We start from the raw sequence: 24,666 nt of genomic DNA, 5'->3' as shown, positions 1-24,666 counted from the left end.
AGCAAGCTAGAAAGAAAAAAGGAAAGAAAGCACAAGGCTAGAAGGGGAGGGAAAGACAATTTCTGTAATATGGGAGATTCCTATCGACAAAATAATTAAATTTCACATTCGTTTCTCCCATGGGCAAAGCTTTCAGAGCAGAGCTAGCAGTTTTGTGGTCCTATTTGTATTCCTGAAAACTCTTGGAGCAGCTTTAGGCCCTTTTGTTAGCTATATAAAGTTCCTCCAAGAGGGACAGAAATGGCCTTTGTGCTTGCAAAATCACCCTAAGAGCATCCAGCTCCTGCAAAAAAAACACCTCTGTAACAATGCACAGTTGATAGCAGGGATGGGCAGAGTGCCTCCCAGGCCCTGTTATGCTGAAGAATGCTGTACGCAGCACTGGCCGCGTAAAACAACTGGAAGGCATCATTAATGTATACCCACTCTAAAGCAGGACTCCACAGTGACACTGAGACTCAGGACCAGAGTTTTGCTCTGCACTTGAATCACTGAGACTAGTCTAGAAGTATCATTTCAAAAAACAACCAAGAAGGGCTTTCTCAGGTCCCTGCTCTCCCTTTATCAACACAGCTGTAACTGAGTGCTGTGTGTTGCCCCTTGTCAGCATACACCACCTTTCTTAAGTGAGAAAAATGAAACACTAAGGAGGAATTAGATACAATGTCTTGGCCCCTAACAGGAGGTCTGACTTTCAGAGGTGTCGGCACTCCTGGAAAAGAAAAATAGGCTCAGGACACCTCAGACTGGGCACCTGACGCTGAATCTTCTGAAATACTTCTGAAGAGACTGGCTTAATTCTGCCATTGACCAGAACCTGTGCCTGAGGATATGACCCAGAACGTGTTTCAGTGGGATACAAACCCAGACATGCACATGCTGCTTAAAGGCACTGGTTTAAACTGCTGGCTGGGCTGGCTCCACCATTATTAATCAAACAGGTCTTACTTTTCCAGCTGTACAGCACAATGCAGCAACAAGGCTTTAATCTATTTTCTTTCTGGGCCCTCTGCTTTTCCCTTCCCACTTGCCTTAAATCCTTTGGTAAGATGCACAAAAACACTGCCAGACCCCAGGCACTTTGCAGGTCAGAATGACATCAAAACGCTACAGCAGCACAGCGCTGTTGGAATTGCAGCGCAGTGATGTAAATATGTGTTTGCTGGGAAAAAAGTTCAACAAAATTATTTTTAAAAATACATTTAAAGCTCTATCGTCTGCTGTTCCACTTGCCCACAGGAGGCAAGATAGGGATGTATACAGGATGTAGGATTGTCTGATCTCCCAAGCTTTATGAAATCAAGTACATGCATGCACACTCACTCCTAACTGAGGTGTTCTCTTTCGCTGCTGACTGTCCTACCCTTCTTTCCCCTTACAGGCACTTTTACACTCTGGCTAAAGTAAGAGCCGCTGGAAATGGAAGGAACCAGTCAGACTCAATGATCTTAAAGGTCTTCTCCAATCTAAATGGGTCTATGATCTATTGACCTGCTTTCAGAATGGGCAAAGGCTGGCTGGAACACTCTCAGCCTATGACGTTGAGGATCTCCTGCCTGCACCTGCCTGCTATTCCAGGTGTCTGACAAGCACTGATTAGATCTACTCATAATTGCATGCCAAAAACAGTGTGGAAAGATTAGCTGCAAAGTCAAGCACTCACCAGTGAGGAAATGCCAAATTCAGGGCTGACACAGCATCCTTAATTTGCCCCCCTTCCGTAAATGCTTTGCAGTGCAGTTTTTCTTCCAAGCCCAGTGTCCAAAGGCGCGGACTCTGGCCTCCACCAGTGCATGCGATGGATACGATGCTCCTGGAACCCAGCAGCTATTCGCTAGCTTGTTCTCTCCTCATTGTTCGGTGTGTGGTCTCACGCCTCATTTCCTGCATGCTGCTCATGCCTGGCTCAGAGGCAGAATTATTAATTTCCTCATGAGCTTTTCAACACTGCCTGTCACGACAGAGTCTGAGGGCTGAACAAACAGGACTGAACTGAATCTTCTCCTAGCATCTCTGAGGAGGAGGGGGTGGTGTAGTCCGCATCTGACAGATGCAGGAGATCAGGAGATCAGAAAGAAAAAATAGACACTTATTTTGGGTGCCTACTTTGACACACAAGACACCTAATTTCTTAGAGTGCACAGAACGGCACAGATGGGGGTTGTACGCAACAAACTGCAAACGCCACTTTGTTCTGTGAGCGTAATTGGAGCTGTAACATGAAGTGTAACCATTGCTGTGCAACGTAACCTCTATGCTGGCGAGTAACGTCCAAACTCCACAACGATAGCCGATTTCACACAATCTATGCTAAGCAGTACCATGCATGCCAGTACCCGGGACACCTTAGAAAGGCTTAACAGTACCAGAGCACACAAGGACCATCAGTTCCCTCATCTCTCTTTACCTCTAACCTGGCCATGTGACAAGGAACAGGCTGGAGAAAGGGACTGCAAGATCAGTATATGGGGTAAAGGGAGAGAGATGGGTTTAAAAGGTGTTTGCTTTGCTATGTGAGAAGCCATCACCTGCACACAGAACAGACCAAGAAGAAAGCGAACAGAAGAACTAGGTAACCTTACAGCTGTGATCCACACAAGGATGTACAGCAAAAGCAAAAAGTAGAGCAAAAGCAGCTCTACTGTGCTTTGCTAGGAGTAAGATGCCTGCAAATAAGAACTAGCTCAGCTACCCCAGTTTCCCATTTTAATAACACACTTTTCCTGAATGTTTCCTTACCTGGGAAAAAGAGTGAGCCCACAGCCTTGGACCAGGGGGAGACCTTCATATAGCACTAGTTTGGGAAACTGAGGCAGCCCCACCATGGCTGCAGCAGGTACCAGCCGTAAGGGCTGTCCTAGGGTGCTACTTCCTAAGTGAGTCCAGGAAGAATCTGTATCCTGACAAACTTAAAAAAAATCCAAAAGGACACAATAAATTGCCCCCAAATATTCGCTTCAAAGTACTGAAACTGGCACTTTTTGAAGAGGAAGGTCACCAGGATTTGTTGGCATTAAACCATGCATGTTCAGTGCCCTGCCATCCCAGGACTGCTGCTGAGGTGAACCTACACAAGAACTTCACTAACATGCATGTCATTGCCAAGGAAAATTCATTTCCTGATAAAATAATTTGCTCCTGGTTATTGTAACTAATGATTGTAGGTGTTAGAAGACAGTTTCTTCGTTATAATCTCACAAAACATGCCTTGCAGCCTTGTGCCACGTTTACCACTTGAGTTACTTGCTTGTGTTAATGATAAGGCCCCGCTGTCACTCAGGCATGTGGCACTTACAGGTTTCTGCACACAGACACCAAACAAGCTGAGACTCTGATATGCTTCAGAGATGACTTACCTAACCACTACAAAAATTACTTAGATTTTGTCTGAGCCCCCGCCACTTACTGTTGCTAAGTGAAGCGTTGGCTTCTGGATCAGCTGTGTGCTTTTGGGTGCCTCAACACAGACTTCAAGAGCACCCTGGATCCCACCTACCAGGGGCCGAAGATAACAAGCTTGTTAAAGGTGTGCGGATTTCCACACTCCAATGTCTACCCCTGAGCACCTGCGTTCATAGCAAAGCCTTTACAGATCATTAAATACAGATGGCTGCCACAAACCAGGGCCTTGTAGTGTTATCCCAAGAAGCGTCACTCACACCAGGAAGGAATCTCAGACTACAGAGAGGATTCAACAATTCCCAAGCCCCTGGAATAAACTGCCATCCCCAAAGCTCATGTGCTGCTCTTTTCTAGATAAACTCAAGCTTCCCACACCACTGTCACCCTGAAAAGGAAAGCCAAGTCCTGCTGTCAGCGCCTGCCAGTCATTTATTATTCCACCTAGTGCTCAGGCTCCCCAGTTTACGTCACTGTGGGCACTGATACCACTCTATGCTCAGCTGCATGATTCCCAGCTCTGGCCCTGCTCCCCACACCTGCTCCTTGCAGCAGGAGGAAGTATGAAGACAAGGGCTGGCTGTGCACTCTCATCCATCTGCAGCTCCCCAGCAATAGCCTGCTTGTGTGCACACTGTGCTTCTGGGACTAATCAAAACACCCTCTCCTAAAGGCCCCTCTCCAGAGTCTCCCCATAAGCTGCTAGTTCATTACTGAGAAGGAGGAGGGTAATTTCTTCCTCACCGTGCACGTGAGCTGCTTTCTTGCCAGCAGCCTAAGTGGCAGTTTGTGCTGAGGAGACTTTGCTGGTTGTGGTTCTGTGAGCAGCAATATGAAAGGTAATGCAGGAATGCCAACCTATGCTGCCAGTACTTCTTGCCAACCACAGCACAGGCAGCTATTTCATCTCCACTTCTTGCCACTCCAACATAAAACGTACAATTAAGGTTAAAAGAAAATGTTGCAGGTACTCCCCTTCACCTGAAGTGTCTGTATTCAGCCAGCTCTGTTCATCATGCTCTGACCTTCCACAGGTAGAAATTCCCATCTGCATGTGACAGTCATACAGGTCACAGTGTCTCACTCCAGATGCTACCCAGCCTCACTCTGATGGATCTAAAAGTTTTGCTTTTTCGCTGCTATAATTTACAGACATCAGAAAATGCCAGGTTCACAAAAGGAAGGCTCTAAGGACCGCAGTCTGTGGTGGGGACACAGCTGCTATGGCATTTCAGTCACATTCAGTTCTTCAGCAGGGCTTTCCACATACCAGCATGAAAGAGGAATGGGTGATGCTGTAGTCCTCTCATAAATGAGAGAGCAGAAGTCATACCCAAGGTCGTTCAAGCACCATTCCAGCTCCACGCGCTGAGCTGAGCTCATCTGTGGTACAGACATGGCACCCTATTTCTAAGAATGCGAGGGCCTGAATTTTGAGGAGAATTCACCCGGACAGCGACCACAGCTGAGTGGGAATGACTGCAGCAAACCATGCTCTATTGTCACCCATGGAAAACTTACTACTGATCAGGAGAGGAGGTACTCACAAAGCAACTTGTAGCTAGCTGGCTCTCAGAAGCTCGTAAAGTGGGATCTGAGCAGGTATGTCTTTCTTACCTCCCACACTTCGCTCTCTCTGAAACACATCTAGCTAGCTGCTCTCCTCCTATGAAAACCTGGTGCTTCTGGAATTAGATTAATTAGCACTGCTTTTTCATCTTCCCAGGATCAGTGAGGAATCTGGAAGCAGAGGTATAAAAGCCAGAGGCTGGACAGCCTCTAGTGCTGCAGCTGACTGCTCCAGAGCAGGACCTGGGTGAACACAAGGTTTTTCAGAACAGAAGGAAAACTTCCTGAGGGGAAGGAGAGGATGTGGAGATGAGACAAGATGCCTCAGTGCCTGAACAGTACGTCAGCAGATCCCCTGCCAGTACAAGGACTTATACTGCCAGCTGCACCAACCATGCAGAAACTCACATTAAATGTTATCACAGCTCAATGAGCACAGCCCTGCAGACCATTAGCAGAGGAGGGGGCAGAGTCTCAGAATAAGCAAACAGGCTTTAATGACACAATAATCTCAGGGAGAGTCCAGGATGCTTCCTAATACAGACAAGAGACACCAAGAGCTGGTTCCTGCTCATCCCTGTGAAAGGGAGGGAAATGCTGCTGACGGCAGCTCCCAGAAGCTGCCAGTGAAGCCATGTCTGTAGGATACTGATTTAGGCCACCAGGACTGAGCTGAGACAGCAGCTGTGTCCCTTCTCTCCCCTCTTTTCCCTCCCAGGACAGACCCAGAGGAGCGTTATCTAAGCCTAGCACAGGAGCAGTTCAGAAAGAGGCAGACACCACCCTTGTCCCTATTCCCCTCTACCACCAAAGATTCAGAGATTAACAGCCACGCGAGCTGCACAAGCTCAGGAGCTCGTCAACAGCAATCATACAACCCAAAGGATACCAAGGGACTGCCATCTAGCAAAGGATCAAAGCATTTCAAGCAATGGTTCCCAGTTCCTTACGGCATCCTACACTTCTCGGCCAGGCATTTACAGGCTGAGATGCTACTTGTGCTAACTGCAGGACCGAGTCCTGCAGTTTAAAACACAAAATCAAAGGAAACATTCATGGCTCTGCTATTAGTTTTTCTAGCTTTCCTGGGGCAAATCACATTATCTGCTTCCGAATTTCTCTCATATTCTGGAGGCCCCATCTTCCATCCTTTCACAACATGCCTTGTCCCAAAGCCTCCTGGGATCCCCATCCACAAGCAAGTACAGGCTATTCTTGCTGAAGTGGAACTGTGTCTGGCCCTCTGGAAACCAGGCCCATCTGGCTGAGTAAGGGAGCAAACTGCTTACAGGCACTCCTCAAATCAGCCAGAGGAATGGAAATGCAAACAGTACCAGAATCTGCAACATAACCGAATAAATGGGAATGTAGGCAGGTGGTATACACGCAGGAATGATTTAGCTGCATGTGTGCCAAGATTTGGATCCAGAAGGAATGATCTCCCCCACAACACATCAGAAATACAGCAGAAATACAAGGAACAGCAAGAGGTCTGTAAAGAAAATGTCATCACAGTCTTAACTTAATCTCTCTCTGCTACTTACAGCATAGCTCTCTGTTATTGGAATCTAAATAAGGTCAAATGCTTTACTGTACCACTTAGAAACCAATGCTATGAACTCTGCAGTTAGTGTGAGGTAACTTTCATGAAGGAATTGGTTCCATGTAGCAGATTTGCAGGAATGAAGCTTCTTTTCTTCAGCTTAAGCAGCGCCACAGGGGATGAAACATTTACCTGCTGATATATCTTGTTTCCAGTTGTCATAGGCTGGTGTTTTGTAGCTCCCCAAGACGCTGCAGCATGCTCTGTGCACAAGTATATTGACATTTGTGACAGAAGTGAAATGGACCAAAGAACATCAAAGACCACAGCTCAGTTGCCCACTTGCTGCCTGTCTCAAAGAGCTCCACGAGAAGTGACAGAGCTGAGATGTAAGGGTTAGGATGAGGAGAAAGAGAAGGGGTGGCCTTGCAAGTAAAATTCAGATGTGGAAAAAAATGGCTCGAAACATATACATCAGGTTCTGAGACACTCCATTTAAAAGCTTGTCCATAGATTTGACACTCAGGCAAGTCCAAGGCACTAAGAAGTGCTCAATGGGTCCTGAAGAACCACAGCTTGCCATGCCTGGGTCTGGGGTCTGGAAATTGCAACTGCTGGCAGGAAGCACCAGAATGGTTCAAGAACTAGCCCAAGCTTTCCAGCAAAATAGATTTAGCTTTCAAAACAAGCTGTTGCCTATGTTCTCCAGATTCATGGCCCTCAGTTTAAATGGAGCCCACTGTTTTATTGAGTCACTTTCATGCTCTTGTGGGCCTGTCCACCCTTCCATTTCAACTCAGCCATAAAAATTGGCTTGGAGATTAAACTTGGCGCATGAGTTGTTAGCTGGAGAGCAAGTGGGAGGGTGTGCAAGGTGGGAGGTGGAGGGAAAGACGTGGCAGAGGATTTGGCCAGGTTTGATTTACAAGCAGGAGCCAGGGTTGCTTTGAGCTTCTCAGACACATTTAAAGTGCCACGTTGGGCTCCAGTTCAAATCTGAGTTTGCAGCCCCATCTTCTTCAGGAATTCATTTGCCTTGTTAAAAGGAGGAACAAAAATACAAATTATTCAATTCAGGGAATCAAGAGTGGTGCATGTTCAGCACTACCCCAAGCAGTAGAAAGGATTAGGTGTTGTTTCGGTTTTTTTCCAAATTGTCTCCACAGACCTTAACACAGCACTCAAAAGCAATTCATTCTCAGCTCCTGGGTGTAAAACAGAGCCAAGAAACAAGTCAACATATAGCACATCCCCCTAGGAGCAAAGAGCACTTTGCATTTGTGCATCATATCAGCTTCTATCAGACACTGCATAAACCCTTTGCAAACACCTATCAGATCCAACTCCCATATTCCTCTAGGGAAATAGGTCAGATTATATGCAAGTTTACAAATGAATTAAGCAAGGCTCCACAGTCTAGCTCCAGCTCTGCTGGAATTCAGCCATTCCTTTTGCTGACTTTAACAGAAGCTAAATAAAGACCAGGCAAGTTACAACTAAGTTTTAGTTGCCATTTGGGGAGCTCCAGTGGTACCTACAACTCCAGTTAACAGTGACACAAACTTGGTGCCCAGAAGCTGACACATCCAAACCCCAGAGTCATCTTTGCTACAGCAACCTTCCAGATCTGCTCAAAATCACAAGGTTTGTGGCAGAGCAACAATAGGACCCAACTCTTCCCAATCCTCTGCTTTGATTACCAGATACTCCAGCTTCTCCCATACTCAATATTATAAAGTGTAAAGAAGTTAATACCCAGCAGAGGCCTGTGATGCTTACACATTAATTTGTTCCTCTGCTATTGGTCTGCAAACACACAGATCTTTTAAGAACATGGGAAGGCAGGGGGAAACACAGATCCTATGAAACATTTTTGGAGATGGACTGTAAAAGAAACAACATATTGAGCCAAATGATCCTGGAAATGAAAGTGCGTATTAATGTAAGGCATTATTATTATTTATTAAATATATATCACCACATATAGATGAAGAAAAAAGACTCTGTGACTTGCTAGCCCAACATCAGACAGCCAAGTGAGCTCAGAGTAAAACTATTAATCTCTTAGAACCCTACTCTGTGTTCAAGTCAAAGAAGTTTCTGCTATGCAAAAGTAAGATGGGAAGAAAATCTGTGGCAGCATCGGACAAGATGCCCTGAAGCCCATACAAGCTTGTCCATGTAGTCATCTTAGCAGGTAGATCCCAGGCTCACATTCCCAGTAATAAAGGCAAAGTGACTTCACTGACGTGACCGTATTTACACAGAGCCAGTGAGATTGCAGCTGTGGAACCAGGCCCCAGAAGCAATAGCATCCACACCGTGATGTCCAGGCAGAAAAATGATTCTCACCTCTGACTCTCTGCATAAAGAAGCGAAAAGTCACGGGCCAGCAGCAGTTTAAGAACCAGACGACTGCCAGTATGTCTTTCACCCCCTGCAAACACATTGGTCTCTCCCCCTTCTCCACTATTTATGTAACATGAACTGCCTTCTATTCAGGAGGAGTTGTTCTCTATTAACAGAGCTTGGCAAAGATCAGAAATGAACTGTGCCAACTTTCAAGCCTGCTGCTTTAAGGCAGATGGCAGGGAAAGTATCCCAGCCTTGTTCCCCAAACCTCTTCTCCCAGCAAGCAGAGATAACTCAAAACAGGAAAAAAGGGTCACATATCTGTGAAGCCCTAATTTCAGTGCAGGAGACAGCCTGGGTCTGGGATGCCCTGCTCTGCAATGGGCATGCTTTCTTCCCCACAGACGAGCAAAGCATGCTGCCCTGCCAGGATCTGTAGGCTGAGACCAAGGGCACAAGTTTCACTGAAGTTTTATACTTCCAGAGTTGCAACAAGAAAGAGGAGATGCTCTGCCCCTCCAAGTCAATGATGCTGCTGCTATCATCAAAAAGAATCAGCACTGCTTATGACTAGGGCTGAACTGTATCTTTATGGGAAAGCAAATCCCTCTGGGGGAGCTGGAAGGACAGGATTCCCGCCGCATAAAACAAGAGCTGCGGTTGCAGACCACCCTCTGCATCCCATAAGCAGAAGATAGCTCCTCTGCCATCCCCACCACAATGGGTCTCCCAGGAGCAGTTCCAGTGCCTGGGGGTTCAATTCACCCCCGCGAAGACAGATCGCACTCAGCCACTGGCAGGAATAGACACAAGTGGGCTCCTGAGCTGTGAAGTGCTGAGTGTCCTGGTGCAATCCATATGACATTCAAATGTCTTGCTCTTGCAAAAGGAGGGGCATCATCCCCAGCAATAAGCAACCAAAATTAAACCTTTGAAGCTTGTTTTGCTAATTTTTTTGTGTCTGTATTTTCTTCCATTAATAGTGTGCCACTCCAGTTATTTATTAGTCTTTTCTCTTTTTCAATACTATAAAAGCATGACTCAATAGCAGTGCAGAGATCTCAGAAAACTTCTCTCATGGTGCTGCAGAGGACAGTTAATGACAATATGACAGGCAAGAGGGTTGTAAATAATATTCTACTGCGTACTAATTCAGACAGTTGTTGTAGCTCATGCCTGAAGCACACTGCCATTAATGGGACAATTCACAAACTCACAGTGAAACCCGTGCTGAAACATAATCTGGACTGGGGTCAATGGAAAGTCTCTTGCTGACTTCACCTGGAGCTGGATTAAGCACTTAACTCTTACCTTGTCTTCTCCATGTTCCTGAATTATTCATTAAGGGCCAGACACTGCAATCCATACTCACACTGCACTTGATCTGTCCTTTAAATTGACTTGCATTAGCCTGAGTCACGGGCATCACAGCACCTTACTCTTTAAACAGTCTCACCAAATGCAGCAGAGCTATTCATGAAATAAGGTACTCCTCTTCAAGAGAAAAGGAGGCAGGATCTAGCCCTTAGAAAGACATCAGTAAGGCTAGACCTCAGAGAAAATTCACCCCGGTAAAGCTGCATCAAGATGAATGAACTCAAGTAAATCTGTGTGAAATCAATCATTTAAAGAGATAGCCTGTTCTGTGGTATCACAGGGGAGATATAAGGGAGCGCTAGAAACTAATATTTCATTGTTCAACTTCATCACAGGGTCTGGAAACACATTCCCATGCCCCTGGCCACACATTCACAGAGCCGAATGGCAGCTTGCATACACACCTTGTGAGGACTGTTTTATCTCTCTGTATGGAGAGAAACAGGGAGGTGTGTGGAAAGGAAGAAGGCAAAAGACATGTTCCACTCCTCTTGACTGAGACAAAAGGAACAAAAAGTAAACGGGACTGCTTGTCACCAAGGAGGTAACAAGTACCCACATGTACCAGGAACTCCTTCCTCTGCCAACCTTGCAACTTCCAGTAAACGGAGCCCCCCAGACCACATTACTGGCTCTGATCCTGAAATCCCCTGAGGCCACTTAAACAGCAGATAAACTCACATCACAGGAGAGTGGATTACCAAGTACCTTTCACCACTGAGTCCAAATCCATAGTCGGATACTTTTAAACAAACAATGGATAAAAAAAATAAGCCAATCAGGTAAGTGAAAGGAGAAATCTTGTGCACTACATTGAAAATTATAACGGGGTTTGATTTTTTAGAAAGAATTAATCTGTTCAGTTCTCATTTATGTCAGTGCTTGATAAGATTAGAGGATTAAACCAACTGCATGCTAAATGCCTTGTGCTAAAGAGAATCTTGCCAGGATTTACTGCATGTTGGCATGCACAGAGACCATGGCAGCATCACCCAGAGACCCTGGGACTCATAGTAGGGCATGTTCAAACTTCAGAAATAAAAATCATAGCTTATCCAGATTTTCCATATGCCGTCAGGGTATGAACTCCTATCCCTCTCCAGTTTCAGTCAAGCTTACTTATTAAGTACTTGTACCCAACAGGCAAGTCTTTGTATAAGCAGCACTTATCTCAGAGCACTGGCATCACAAGAGGATTTCAGATGTGCTGTGATTTTTTTGGATGCAAAATGTTAACACTGTATTCATACCCTCCTCCAGTGCCATACAGAAATGCACTCATCCTACCACTCTCATGCTATACAGTTATATATACATACGCACACTTGGCAGCTATCCTCATAAACTCCTGCACAATACAGCTTGTTAAAAACACTTCTCACTTGATAGTTCAGAAATGACAGATACAGAAGTGGTCAAAGTTGTCTTGTAACCTAACCACTTCTTCTATTGGCCTGACAAAGGCATTTGTAATGTTTAATTCCTTAATGCTGAAAAAGTACAAGATCTTGGGAGGCGTGGCCGTGGACATACTAGGTATTGAGAGACTTTTTAGCACCTAGCAAAGACATTCTCCCCAAACACCTGAAAACTAACAGAGGTTTCACCAGTGGGAAATCCCTCATTTCTGTGCCCCCAGATTACACAGAGCCAGTCAGATACTGTCACCTTGACTCCCTGCAAGTGCCTTATTTCACTGTTGTAAGGAGAAAGTATGCGCAACGAATTTGGCCCCGTACATTCCAGAAACTGAATCACGATCTTCACCACAGTGGGCAATTGGAACGATGCTGTTGCTACTTCCCAACCGCCAGTCTGGTTCTCACATGTTACATATCACTCTGGGCCATTCATCCCTTAGCTTTTCCCCATGTGTGTCTAGGTGAAACTGTCACAAATGCTGATGGCTAGTTTCCCCTTGAATCATTTTTCTATTAGATGAGCATTCTCCCTCCATAGCAGAGTATTTTCCCCATGGGAATACAGCAAGTATTCACAGGGGTAGCAGGAAGAAAAGAGGAATGGATCTTTTATCATATTAAGCATTTCCATTCCATCTTTGTTGTCTTTTTCACTAGCTCAGGTCTGTTTTATTCCAGGCTTAGGGAATCAAACTACAAGGCTCTGAAGGGGTAAAGAGACTGGCTTAATGAGTCTAACCTCTGAAGAGGCATCCAGTGTGATAAAAGAAGTGGAGCTATTGAAACATCTCCCTTCAATACAGTTATTGTGTTGCTAGGTTTCCATCTAGACACACAGCCTAAAAGAGCAATCAAAGGAAGCTGATGCTGTGGATAGTATCTTTATCAACACTTCACAAGGTTGTTGGGGAGAAAGGGGGAAAAATATTGTCCCCGAGCAAAGTTAGCAAAAGAATGAGAATAGAAAGCTAGTTTCAAAAGCTCACCCAAATTTTCATGGGAAAATTCTTTTAAAAATTGAGCTTTTACGGTAGCAGATTTCATGTGTATCAGCATGTGGCTTTGTGAGCAAAAAGTCTGTGTGTTTATTCTGTCATTTGAATTGTAAAATTACTTCTCTTCCAATACACAAGTCCTCATCCCACTTAACCTGAGCCATGTCTTGCAGCTGCAGAAGAGGGCATGCATCAGCCTTGTTTTAAAGGAACTTACTTGCCTGCATATTACATTAAACCCTAACAGACTCACCACATCTGTCAAAATCCTATCCTAATAATTGCATAAGCTAAGGTTGCTAACTGGCACACTGCTGTGCCTGTGCACAAAACAAAAGTGCAAGTAACACAGGATGCAGCAGCGAGGCAGATGCAAGGTCCTACACATGCCTGAGGGACCTGCCACTTTTCATCTTACTCCATCTGTCCCAGAGGTTTTCAGTTATACTCAGCTCCCAGCAGCTCCCACCCTTCTCAAGTGCTTTCAAACACCTGGGCAGGGGCAGCCAGCCCAACTCTTTGGGTTTGGTCATCACATCACCAAACAGGAAAAAAACATGAAAGAGTTCTTTTTCTCCAGGACACAGGCTGTTTTGCTGGCATGTCTTTGGAGACCACCTGGACCAGTAAGGACCCAGGACTGGGCTGCAGCTGGGACTGTTGCTAAGCAATCTAACGCCCTTACTAAGTGACCCAGGGTTTTTAGGCAGGAAAAGCCAATTTCTACACAAGCCAGTATAACACAGAAAGGCTACCTTACACGTGCCAGATACATGATTCTCTTTCCATCTTCTAGACAAACATCTGACACCAGCTGCTATCAGAGATGAAGATCCTGCCTGGCCGGACCTGCTAACATCCCTGCGCACGGAGAACGCCTCTGCTGGCTCATCTCCTACTCAGGGAGGCAGGCCAACCCTCCGTGAAGTCGGGGACACAAAGCTGCTCAGTTCTAGCGCCCAACTTTTCCCCCAGGAGAACAGCCCTGCTGCAGGCACGGTTCAATCAGCTTATTATAGAGGCAACCTCCCCGGGAAACGCTCTCCTCTGTGCATATTCATGAACTCTCCAGAGCTTCCAAGGAGACTTGGCTAAACACACAACTGAGGGATTTATCTGTTGTATTTGCAGAGAAAAAAAAAAGGGGGGGGGGGGGGTGAGGGGGTGGAGGGCTTAGAAAAAAAAGTAAACTGAGGAGCGAGGGGAAAGGGGAGCGACTGCAAGCTATGCTCTCCTCTTACCACCGCCTTGCCACAGCGGGACCCGGGAGCCCGACCTACCCCCCCGGGCGACCTTCACAGGCAGAGCCGAGCGCCTGGGGGCTGACGGCAGGCAGCGAGGTGAGGGTACAGCAGGAGATGGCTGTGCCCCACAGCCCCCCCCCCCCCCCCCGTCTCCGTGTCCCCCCCCCCCCCCCTCGTCCCCGACCTCCTCCCGGGGCCGCTTAGGCTTCGCGGAGCGCAGCACTCACCTCCGCCCGACCGGGCGGCAGCAGCCGTGGGCTCGCAACGATGCCGGAGGAGCAGAGCCGGGTACCGCGATACGGGATGCCCGCCCTGCAGCACCGCGTCCCCCCGCCCAGCAGCGGCCGTGTACCGGTCCCGGTCCCGGTCCACCACAGCCCTCACCCAACCCCACCACCGGCTGCCAGCGCGGCGATCCGCCGCCGCCTTTTAATGCCGCTCCACCGTGCGCCGCGGCCGACTACTAGCACGGCCCGCCGGCCCCCGGGGGCGGAGGGGCGGGCGGGCAGCCGCCAAGCCCCCGCCGCTGCGCCGCGGAGCGGTGCGGAGCTCCGGGCGCGGCCGCCGCCGCCGCCGCTGCTGCCGCCGCCGCCGCCCCGCCGGGCTGCGGGCAGCTCTGCGGCCGCGCTATAAACCCTGCCCCGTGCGCGGCCCCCGCCCGCGCCGGTTCCCGGTGCGGCGGCGGCGGCGGCGCCGGGAAGGCAGCCCCGGGAAGGCAGCCCCGCCGGGGGGCCCGGCCCCGAGAGGAAGGGCGGCCGCCTCCTTCGGGCGGGGGGGCGCGGCACAGGGCGCTTGGGAACGGTCCCCGGTGCGTGCCCTCCCCGTGCAACTCCGTATCCGAGAGGGCAGGGAACGGGAGAGGCCGCCGAGGCCAGGAGCTTAGGGGTGCACTTGGAGCCCTCCGGGGATGCGGGCCCGTCCCGGGATATTGCCCTGCCCGCCCTCAGAGGGAGCTGCCGTCTGAAGAGTGAGGGGAATACCCTAAGCTCCGGATAGGGCGGTGGGAATCCGGCCCTGCCAGAGTAGGCACTACCACCACTCCGGTACCAGGCGGATCTTGGAACAGAAACTGCTAGAAACTTTTGCAGCAACCGGCCGGTGCTGCAGGTCCACCCCGTGTTAAGAGCCAGGGCTCTGGGAAGGACTCGTCTGGTTTCCTTGCTGGTACTCTCACCGCTAGGTAAATGCTCCATATAGGAGACGTCTATATGCATTCAGTGGCAGAGGTGTGCAGCAACAATCCCTAAATTAAGTAGGAGTCATTAAATGAGAGGTGGCAAGGCTTATTAACTCGGGTGGTAGAGAAAATCTTTATATTCGTGCTTATGGAGCTAGGCATTCTGCACAGCTGGCCATCTAACCTGACCACAGACCCTTGCCTTGGCTTTCAGGAGTCAGAGGAGTCCTGTGTATGATAAAGACATCCCTGAGTACAGGGGCTTCGCTTACTGTTGACAGAAGGTCTCTAACGCCTGTGGTGGATACAGCGGTCTTGCATTTATTTATTGTGTGCTCTTCTGTGACTCACTCCGGGTTTGGAGGCAGGGAGACAACGGCATTCCCCATATCCTTGGTCTGTTTACTGGGGTGACCTGTACTACAATGTGGACTCCTGCAAGAGCGGGATTATGTCAGTAAATTGCTGAACAACTACCTGATGGGAATGGCTTTTAATCAGGCTACATTACAGAAGTGACCTAAGCATGGTTTGCCCAATATTCTTGCTTATTTGAGTGTTGATGGTGCCTAGGAAGAAAAGCCCTCACCCCAGTTTTTAGATAGATTTGTCAAATCAATAACAAATAGAGAGCAGTACAGTGAAATAGGCCCATCACCCGAGTCTGTCTCCAGGCAGGCGGCTGTGTCAGAGGCATCGTGCTCTTTCTGATGCATCACCCAAAGTGAATAGGAAGCCAGGCAGACAAAGCCAGACCATCATCTTCCTTGTGAGGCTCCAAGGAATGCAAATTTAATGAGGCTTCTGAAGTAAAATTGCATTCAACCAGCTTTGCGCTTTTCTGCCAGTGATGGAGGTTTCTGCAGAGAAGGTGATGGTGAGGGGATAGCAATTTTGTTGAAAACTGCAAGTGTACAGTAAAGGGAAAAATTGCTTTTTCTAACTTTGCCGGTGCTGCGAGCAGAGCCCACGCTGATGTGAGGGACAGCGCTCAATCAATCACGGAGCAGAGCCCAGCAAACTGCAGGGAGTTATCAGTCAGCGCTAGGTACCAGCGCTCAGACAATAACATGATTCTCCTCGGCAGCGTTTCCGACAGCCCTCCAGGCACAGACAGGCACACACGTGTGAGCCCATTGTCGGCCCCCTGCTCCCCTCTTCAGACAAGCTTGCAGTGCATCAAGTCCTGCGATGCACACACAGGCAAACAGAAACAAAGTGATGCTGACACACCTGCCCACGGACAAACCGTAGCCATCTCCTCTCCGCACGCAGAGGTACGTCAACTTGACAGCTTTAGCTTTTAAAACTTGGACATGGTTGTCTGATAGCACAAACACATATGACGCCTTCCTTTGGCACACACATGCCACAGAGCTACGGTAGCCCTTAGTTGAACTAGAAGTTTCTCTTCCTGTGTTAGCACTTAAAATATATAGATGAAGAATATGCCTTTCCCTGTTAATACAGAGACACCTGGACTGCTGCCTTCATCTGTTAAATATCACTCCATGAACACAAAGGGGTCTGCACAGCACTTGAAAAGCCCTGTAATGGAGTACTCACCTGGGTGGGAAGGGGTGACTGGGGGGTTGACAGTCCTGCTCTATGGCAACTTCTGTGGTTTCAGTCTCTTTTCATTCTGCATTGGAAGGAAATAAAAAATTTCAAATATTTGGGGATGGGCGGGGGGAGGATGGTGCACAGTGGAAATCTTCATACCTGGCTTAACATTTCCTTCCATGGCTCTCTGTGCTCAGAGAGCATCAGCTTCTGACTGCTATCATTTCCCTCCCTCAGGCCTCACAGAAGTGTTCAACAAAACAGCATGTGTTGCCAAAACGAATAAATAGTTCATTACTAGTTAAAATCAGCAACGCTGAACATATTTTACTCAGACACAGGTTAGAACCATCTACATAAGCACCACTATCTGTGCACATAAACACAAACTGTATCAAACTGTACCTACATTACTTGCACATATCCGTACACAAAGGCTTTGGTGCTTTATTGCAGACCCCACTAACAATGCAAATGTGTCTACAAAGAATTAGCATTATTTGTGGCTTCTATTAACCCCACACGTGCACTGGCAAACAGCACACAGACTGAGGTGCTGCACACTGCTGTTGTCCTCATTAACCACACAGGTACACAAACACACGCATGACACCAAGAGACATTAGCACTGTACTGCAGTCTTTGTTAGCAAGCTGCATATTCACAAATGCCTGGCCACATGCACAGAGGCGCAGAGTCACAAGCAGGCAGGAAAAGGATTGCTACTGCACCTAAAGCCACTTCTGGCGAAAGGATGCCTTTTTGAGTTGGGAAGCTGAAGGAAAACATCTTCCCCTTTTTCATGCTCTCTAACCTCGCAGCTTCAGCACGACTGCCTTCCACACCCAAATCAGGCACCATCGGCCATTCTGCTTGCTTATATTTATGGCCCCTCTTTGAAATTCTGACTGCTCATCTATGCAGAATAAAACTACCCAAGCAATCTTTCCTGTTCAGGTGCTCATTACTAAAGCGTTAAATAATGCCAGGCAGGCTCTCTTAGGCCTTATAAATTTTATCTAGGGGACTTTCAGCTTCCACAAGGTCTATTACTGCCTGATTGCCTGAAAGGCTTTCAAGTTTGTACCAGACAGCAAAGCCATACAGCAGAGAGGGCTGGGTAACAACTGAGCACTGAACTTCTATTAAACACCATTACTGGCTTGGGAGCCAGGCTCGGGAAGGTGAAATGCATACATGGGAGTGCGTACGCATGACTGCATGCAGAGTCTGCCAGCATGTCCCTAGAGTGCAGGGACAAGGCTACCAGTGTTTGCATGAACGAATGTGTGTGCTTGGCTGTTTGAGAGAAGCGTCTGGATCGAAGAGTGACACTGTGCATGAGCAAGTGCAAGATTGTGGGTGCATGAAAAAGGAGTGGGCTTACGTCTGTGGGCCTGATCTCAGCTACACAAATGTCACTGCAGAGTAAGTGCTTATGAGTCAGTGGGGTTTATGGTGATGCAGCTGAGAACAGAATCAGGCCCTGGGAGTTCAGACTTTTCCTATTTGAGCAGCTTTCTCCGAGTGTTTACTGTCAGCCAGGGCTCAAAGCAAGGCTGTTTGAATACACCAGTAAGCTTAATAAAGTGGAGAGAAAATAATGGAGAAACCCAGGACAAAAGGGCAATAGCCCCAAAAGCCAGAGAGGTTCTGTTTCATCAGCTGCCAGCTAAGTGTCCCAGGAGAATCTGCAGATACATCCAATACCCCTCAGGTCCTGCGGGCAATCCCTAAAGGATGCTGAGCTGTAGATAAAGCATATTTTCAGAGGAAAAGAATGGGGAGTGGGGACAAAATGCTCTGTTTAGAAACATCCCTCAGCCTTTTTTAAGTTGTGCTCTTTGTTTCCTTCTGTCTTCATGTCAGAGGACTTAGACCTTTTCTCCTTATCTTTCCTAACCCAAACATCCTGCTTGATGGAACATCAAGGAAAGGGATATTTCCTATCTGTCCACAAAACTGACAAAGCCACATCACAAGCTATTTCTATGTGCCATGTATTTATAAACCTCAGCCCTGACCTGATCAAGCAAAATAGCTTCTAGTTACCACTGACTCAGGCCTGAATTCAAACTGCCAGCCCATTATTTCTTACTCAGGCAACACTAGTACTCAAAAATTATGTTAAACATTTCCCAGATGCAGAAACAATCACTTCCCCAAAGAGCACAGAGGTGAAGGCACACAGCCAGCCAGCCCCCTCTTTTATTGGATAACATTTCTCATATATTTCATGAGAGCCAGATGGCACCATCTGAACAGCAGTGAGCCTGGAAGCCTTCAGCCACATCAGCGAAAGGGAAGCGTGACCCAGCCCTGCGCTCCCAGCAGCTCAATGCTGGAGCCCGCTCTGGCTCAGGCAGAGTGCAGCTGCGGGCCCTCGCTGCCTGCAGGCAGCTGCCTCTGTTTTGGGCACAGGGGCACAGGACAGCGTGGTCGTGGTAGGCTTTTTTGCATTCAAGCAACAGCATAAATTTGCACGTGGAAACCTAAATCGCCACTGCTGACAGGTACAGTCCTACGCTTTTGAGGGAAGGAAGAGTCCCAGTCCTGAAGCTCTCTGGAAAAGGGAGGCCCATCTGCAGATTGCCTGAGAAAAAGAAACAGATGTAAAGAGAGACAGAGTGTATTCTAAACCCCCGCTGCGTGTGGGGCCTTTTCCTTGCAATTAAGTGAAGCTAATGGTTTTATGGAAGTTGTTTGTTCAAAAGGCCTTCGCTGCACTGTTTAATGGAGTTTCACCAGCATTCCCCAAAGGCTTCCAGGCTGCATTAGTATCCCACAGCTCACATCCTAACCAAACAAGCCTTCTCACCCTGACGTCTCTACCCGGTACGTATGGATTGTAGGAGTATCAGGGCTGCCATGCCTCCTGTGCTCGCCTTTCCACTAGAGTCTTGAAGCCCCAGGATGTTATGAATATTCATGACATAAACATTAGCAATAAGTATTGTGCAATTTGGACAAAAATATATTTTAGGCAAAAGAACTGGGAGAGAACAACTGAGAGAGAATCTTTACTCCTGAGCTCCGGGAACTACTGAATAGCATTTTCCTGAGCTGGAACTGGTGGTTTTAAAATGCAAATCAGTCTTGGGTTTTTGAGAGACATTGTAAAAAAAAAAAAAAAAGACCCATACAGCAAAGCTTTATTGTATTGTAATGAATGCGGGATTTGCAGAGCTGCTTCACGCCAGTGAATGCACAGTGGATGCAGGCCAGGGACTCAAGAAGCCCTGAGGCTTGTCCCCAGCTAGCTCTGCCACTGACTCACTACACGACCTTGAACAAGACATTCTTTCCTCTATTTCAGTGTTCTGATCAGAGGACATAGGGGAGGGGGGAGGGATAAGGCCGCTTCTGTGCCTCCTTGGTGAGGTTCTACATTATAGGGCACTCTGAGGTGGAAGTCAGCAGAACAAACGTAGCAGCTCTCTCCCTGCAGGGACTGATGAACTGGCATAGTATTGCCCTGTTCTTAATGGTCTTGCCTCTGGCAGATGCTGCTCAACCTTTCCTATTCCTTTTCCTATTCTTATTGCTATTCCTATTCCTATTGCTATTCCTATTCCATAGTTCATCTTTGGCCTTATGTCTCCCTTGTGTTTTTCTATAGAGCTGGTCCCCTACTTGAGCCTCAGAGTCTTTAGAAGCCCCTCTGCATTGTTCAACTCTTCTTTTTCACATCCACCTGTAGCGCATCTAATACCATTTTACCTGCACTCTAGTCAAAGAGCAGTCCCTAAATAGACTCTACCACAGAGATCAGAGTAGGAGTTGAACACAGAAGGGGAGACATAAGTGAACTTTTACTACAGATAGATTTTCTTCAAATTATTAATGATATAAACATAAATAATAAGAATCTGTAAAGAGGGGGGATGGTCTAAGGCACATCACAGTCCAGAGGACCCCTCTATTCCTCTATTCGTGGACCCCCAGGATCCACGCTGGGATCTTGTATGTCACTCTGGTTATCTCTGCCTTGGCTTTCCTCTAACCTCCTGCTCCCTTCTGTACAGCCTGGCGATGGGAGGGGTTTGGGGTTCCATTTATTTGTCCATGGTTGCCTCTTGTTATCAGCTGCCTTCACCACACTCAGTCCCCAGTGTTAGCGAACTCGGAAGGGTAAATTGGTGATTTCTAAACTTGCCCCTTCAAAGCTGTACTCTGCCACCCACAGCCTGCACATACCTCCTCCCACCGCATCCAGCAATGCTCTCTCCCATGGATAGCACTGAAGGAAGGCTGCTGTATCTGGCATTTAGAAACTAAGTTCACTCTACAAGGTCACATCAAAGAGGCCAAAAATCACAGTCAGCTGGCACTAGCCTTCACTTATTACTCACCAGAGAGAATATTAACTGGTAAAGCAGAGGCAAAGAGTGCCATATTCCATTACCAGTCCCCTGAGCCCCCCCAACACCACGGAAGAAGAGCTGTTAACTGAGCTCTTCAACTGCATTTTCACTGACAGCAATGCCCTAGCAGCTGCCTGACCTTCATGTAGCAGAAGTCTCAGGTCCTCTCAGCTGCTGTGTGTCACAGACAGAAATCACTCGGAGCCTTCTGTGTCCTGATGCATTTCAGAAATTATCTCTGTGATGAAGGCAAGATCCCAAAGGAGGACTATACCGCAAGGAGAAGCAGTCACACTGGTGAAAAGTCAGGGCATTCCAATAATAAAAAGCCAAGATGTTCAAATCCAGATGCCAGAAGGTAGGTTTTCAAATCTATATTTAAACCCCTAAGCATCAGACCTGAAGCTCCCATTACCTGTTACAGAATTTGTGGGTGCTCAAAGCTTTTCAAACGTGGTCATTTGTTTCCAAATGCATAAATAGGAATAAAGAGCTTCTCAAAAAATGCTCTACTGTACCAGCAGAAAATTTCAGCTCTTCACTGGAAACACAAATCTTTAAGAGGCACTGTCTGGAACTAAAATATATTCATTTAAACTGAAATATTTGGGGTTTCAGATATTACTTTTTGCAGTAATAAAAATAAAATATGCTTAAGCAAAGCATCCTTTCTTAGTCCTTCCCCACCAACTATGCAGTGGGGACAATCAGAAGGTTTTGTATATTGGCAGTGGCAGTATAAAAGTGCTTCTGAGCATCAGGTGAGAGAAATGCCTGTTCCAGGAAGGCAGAACAGAATAAGAATCAGAAAAAAAAGGAGGAGGACAAGAAATCTAACCCATTCACGTGCTGAAACAAGGCAGCATACCCACTACCACTTTGGAAACATCAGGAAATGTTACCAATCTCTTCAACTACTGGAGAACCAGGAGAGCTTGCAGAAGTGATTATGGGTCAGAAAATTACTAGAAAGCAAAAAATTCCTATAAAACAGAAAATTCTTAGGAAGGTTCTAGGTCCGAAATTCCTAGCAAGCAGAAGGATTCCTCAAAATCAAACCTTCCTCTCCTGGTGTAAATCACCATGAAAAATATGTGGGAAATGCTCTAGTGGGCACGTAAAAAATGCAGGACACATTCTAGCCTAATGATTAATGCAAGAGAAGATGTCATTCAAATTCCATACATTTCTATCAAGTATTTTTCCTGTTAATGTTACCACCGTGGAAAAAAAATTAACTGTGGGAGGGAAACACGGACCAAATTCATAACTGCTATAAATCAATCCCATTCCATTTTGATCTCAGAAAGGTAAGCCAGTTCCTAGCAATGGAGCATATGACTCACTATCTGTCTATTCAAACACCCAGTCGCAGGGAGTTCTATATGGTATCTGCTTGGCAAATAAATCTTTTGTCCCCCCTCTAAAATAGCGCACACAGAGTTATCTCAGCAACACCTATTTATATATTGGGAAGCTAAGCAGCTAAGTGTTCCTTTCATCTCTGGGTCCTTCTACCTAGCCAAGAAAAGCATCCTGCCTTAGATGATGAAACAGAATAAAAGCTTGCGCTGTTTTCATACCCCGAGCAAACAGGGAGTGCAATTGAAACCCTCCACCTATTCTCAGTGAAGCTTGGTATTTTTCTTTGTGCAGACATTTCCATCTGAACATCAGCCTGCTTGAACTGCTGATGTGGGAGAAAGGCTGTTCTACCCCGTGGCTGAGGAAGCTAACGACTGGTCTGGTTCTCTCTGAGAGAGCAAGAAAAGGGGCCACACGTGTGTCTGAGCACGAAGCCCAGGCAGACAGGAGATGTGGATTGCCTTTTGCCAAAGGGGGTGGCATCAGGCTCTGACAGGCCAGCTCTGCCTGTTGTGGTGGCTCCACATCACTCATCAGAGCCCTTCAGACCACAGTCAGTGGGTTTATGTCCATATGGAAGGCTGTGAACTGCAGCCAGGGCAGTGTGGGGACAGATCCAGCTGTGCCGCCTCTGGCGTGGAAGCGGTGACCTCCAGCGGAGGCTATAGCTGAGAACTAGAACGATTACTGCAACAGAGCCCCTGGGCCCTCAAAATGGAGAAAAGTGTCCCTTGGAAGGTGGGGCTGGAGAAATATCTTTTGCAGTTGCTTTTGGTGGCATGGCCCTATTTACCAACATGGTGTTATTGGTATAATGGTAAAGTGAGAAGCATAAACAGGGAAGCAGACAGACAAAACATAGCCATTGGAAAAAGCTAAACTGTACATAAACCCAGACTGGTGGATTGATAAAATATTCTTGGGCAAGAAACAGACAGCATGAAAGACAGGAAGATGGAGAGAGAGATTTAGAACTGAACTTAATACTTATGTGATTTATTTGCATTAAGCTAAAGTAGTGTGTGTGGCTTGGGTTTTACTTGTTTATTGTGCTTCCCAGACTGCCTCAGGTGCTGGCAGAGAATTGTTTTGTTGAAGTTGCAGTCCGCGGGATGTTTTGGAAATTCATTGTCCCTGGGGAAAAATGAGGAGAGTTTCATAAAATTCTGGAAAAGGTCTGCAAGTTCTGAAACTCAAAAGAGAAAGAGTTACGTGTGAAGTAGTCTGGATCTCCTCGCTATAGTGAAAGCCCAGCTTTGTCTCCTCAGAGCCAGAAGACCAGAAACTATCAGCAACCTTCCTACTGCGCTTCGCATGAGGACATTCTGCAAATTATGGAAATTTTGTCCACCCAGCCATCCTGCAACAGATGGCAAAGCAATGAGAATGGCCAGAGCTGGTGGGTGGCGTGGATGTGTTTATTTTCATAAGGTCCAGAGATTAAAGTTCCACCAGTGCCCATCAGCAGTCTGTTACATTCATTCATTTATAATTATTTCCTATTTTTCCCTGCAGTTACATTTTAGAATTGTAGTTATTTAGATCTCTATAACCATCCAATGTAGCTCAAATGACCCTGCCCCCAGGATCCCTCCCAGGATCCCCCTTGTAATCCAAGCCCAGGCATCAATCTGTGGGACACTGAGCCCATTTCAGCCCACAGAGATAGGACTGTGGTCTGCAGTACCACTTCTGCTATGGTCAGTCTGTCCAAAAGATCAGGAAGAAAAGTGAAAAAGCAGGGGAATATGTGGGTACAGGAAGGAGAATAGACAAAAGAGAAAAAAGAGTGGAGACAACAGGTGAGGGGATTAAAAATGGTACAACACAAGAGGAAAACTACAGCATAGGACCGGCACCTCTAATCACTGCTACAGAATTTGTACAAAATGGATATAAAAGTTGCAGAGGAGTAACTTTCTTATGTGTAGCATGAAACTCCAGAAAAAAATTTAATAGAAAGAAAAAGGAAAAAGTTAAAATAGGAATAGGAGACAGAAGGTCACTGAAGTTGTGCAGTTAAAACCCCAGCAAGCCCAAGTACATGAATGCTGGAGAAAGAAGAAGGGAGAGTTAGTTAATGGAGGAGCTTGTTGGAACACCATAAAAAATCAGTTGCTTCCAGATGTAATGTGCTCTATGCTGCCTGCAAAATCTTGGCTTGGCGCACCATCCATTTCCTGGGTGCTCAAGCACCAGGGAGCTGCACTCTCTCAGATGCTGTTTGCTTTTGATGAATGCTACTCTGTCAAGTGCATTAAACCCAGCAAAAGTGAGCTTTATTAGACTCTGAAAAC

The 24,666-nt window shown here is 46.9% G+C and overlaps 1 protein-coding gene across 7 annotated transcripts in view; it reads right to left on the bottom strand.

Moving 5' to 3' along the window:
- Positions 1-24,666, bottom strand: part of DISP3 (dispatched RND transporter family member 3) — an 89,212-nt gene that overhangs the window by 29,490 nt on the left and 35,056 nt on the right. For 4 of the 7 annotated variants that reach the window (XM_049807208.1, XM_049807200.1, XM_049807239.1 and 1 more), the window contains exons 2-3: positions 16,644-16,719; positions 15,736-15,937 (exon numbers count right to left, since the gene is read on the bottom strand). In XM_049807208.1, the coding sequence (XP_049663165.1) occupies positions 15,736-15,774 (39 nt within the window). In that variant the 5' untranslated portion in view covers positions 15,775-15,937; positions 16,644-16,719. Of the gene's footprint in view, positions 1-1,663; positions 1,814-14,127; positions 14,433-15,735; positions 15,938-16,643; positions 16,720-16,799; positions 17,178-24,666 lie in introns of those variants that run through there. The other 3 variants (XM_049807228.1, XM_049807248.1, XM_049807257.1) reach the window with 3 other exon arrangements.

This window comes from Accipiter gentilis, chromosome 1 (genome assembly GCF_929443795.1).
Source record: "Accipiter gentilis chromosome 1, bAccGen1.1, whole genome shotgun sequence".
In the NCBI taxonomy this organism is placed as follows: domain Eukaryota; kingdom Metazoa; phylum Chordata; class Aves; order Accipitriformes; family Accipitridae; genus Astur; species Astur gentilis.
This window is presented reverse-complemented; position numbering and strand designations above follow the sequence as displayed.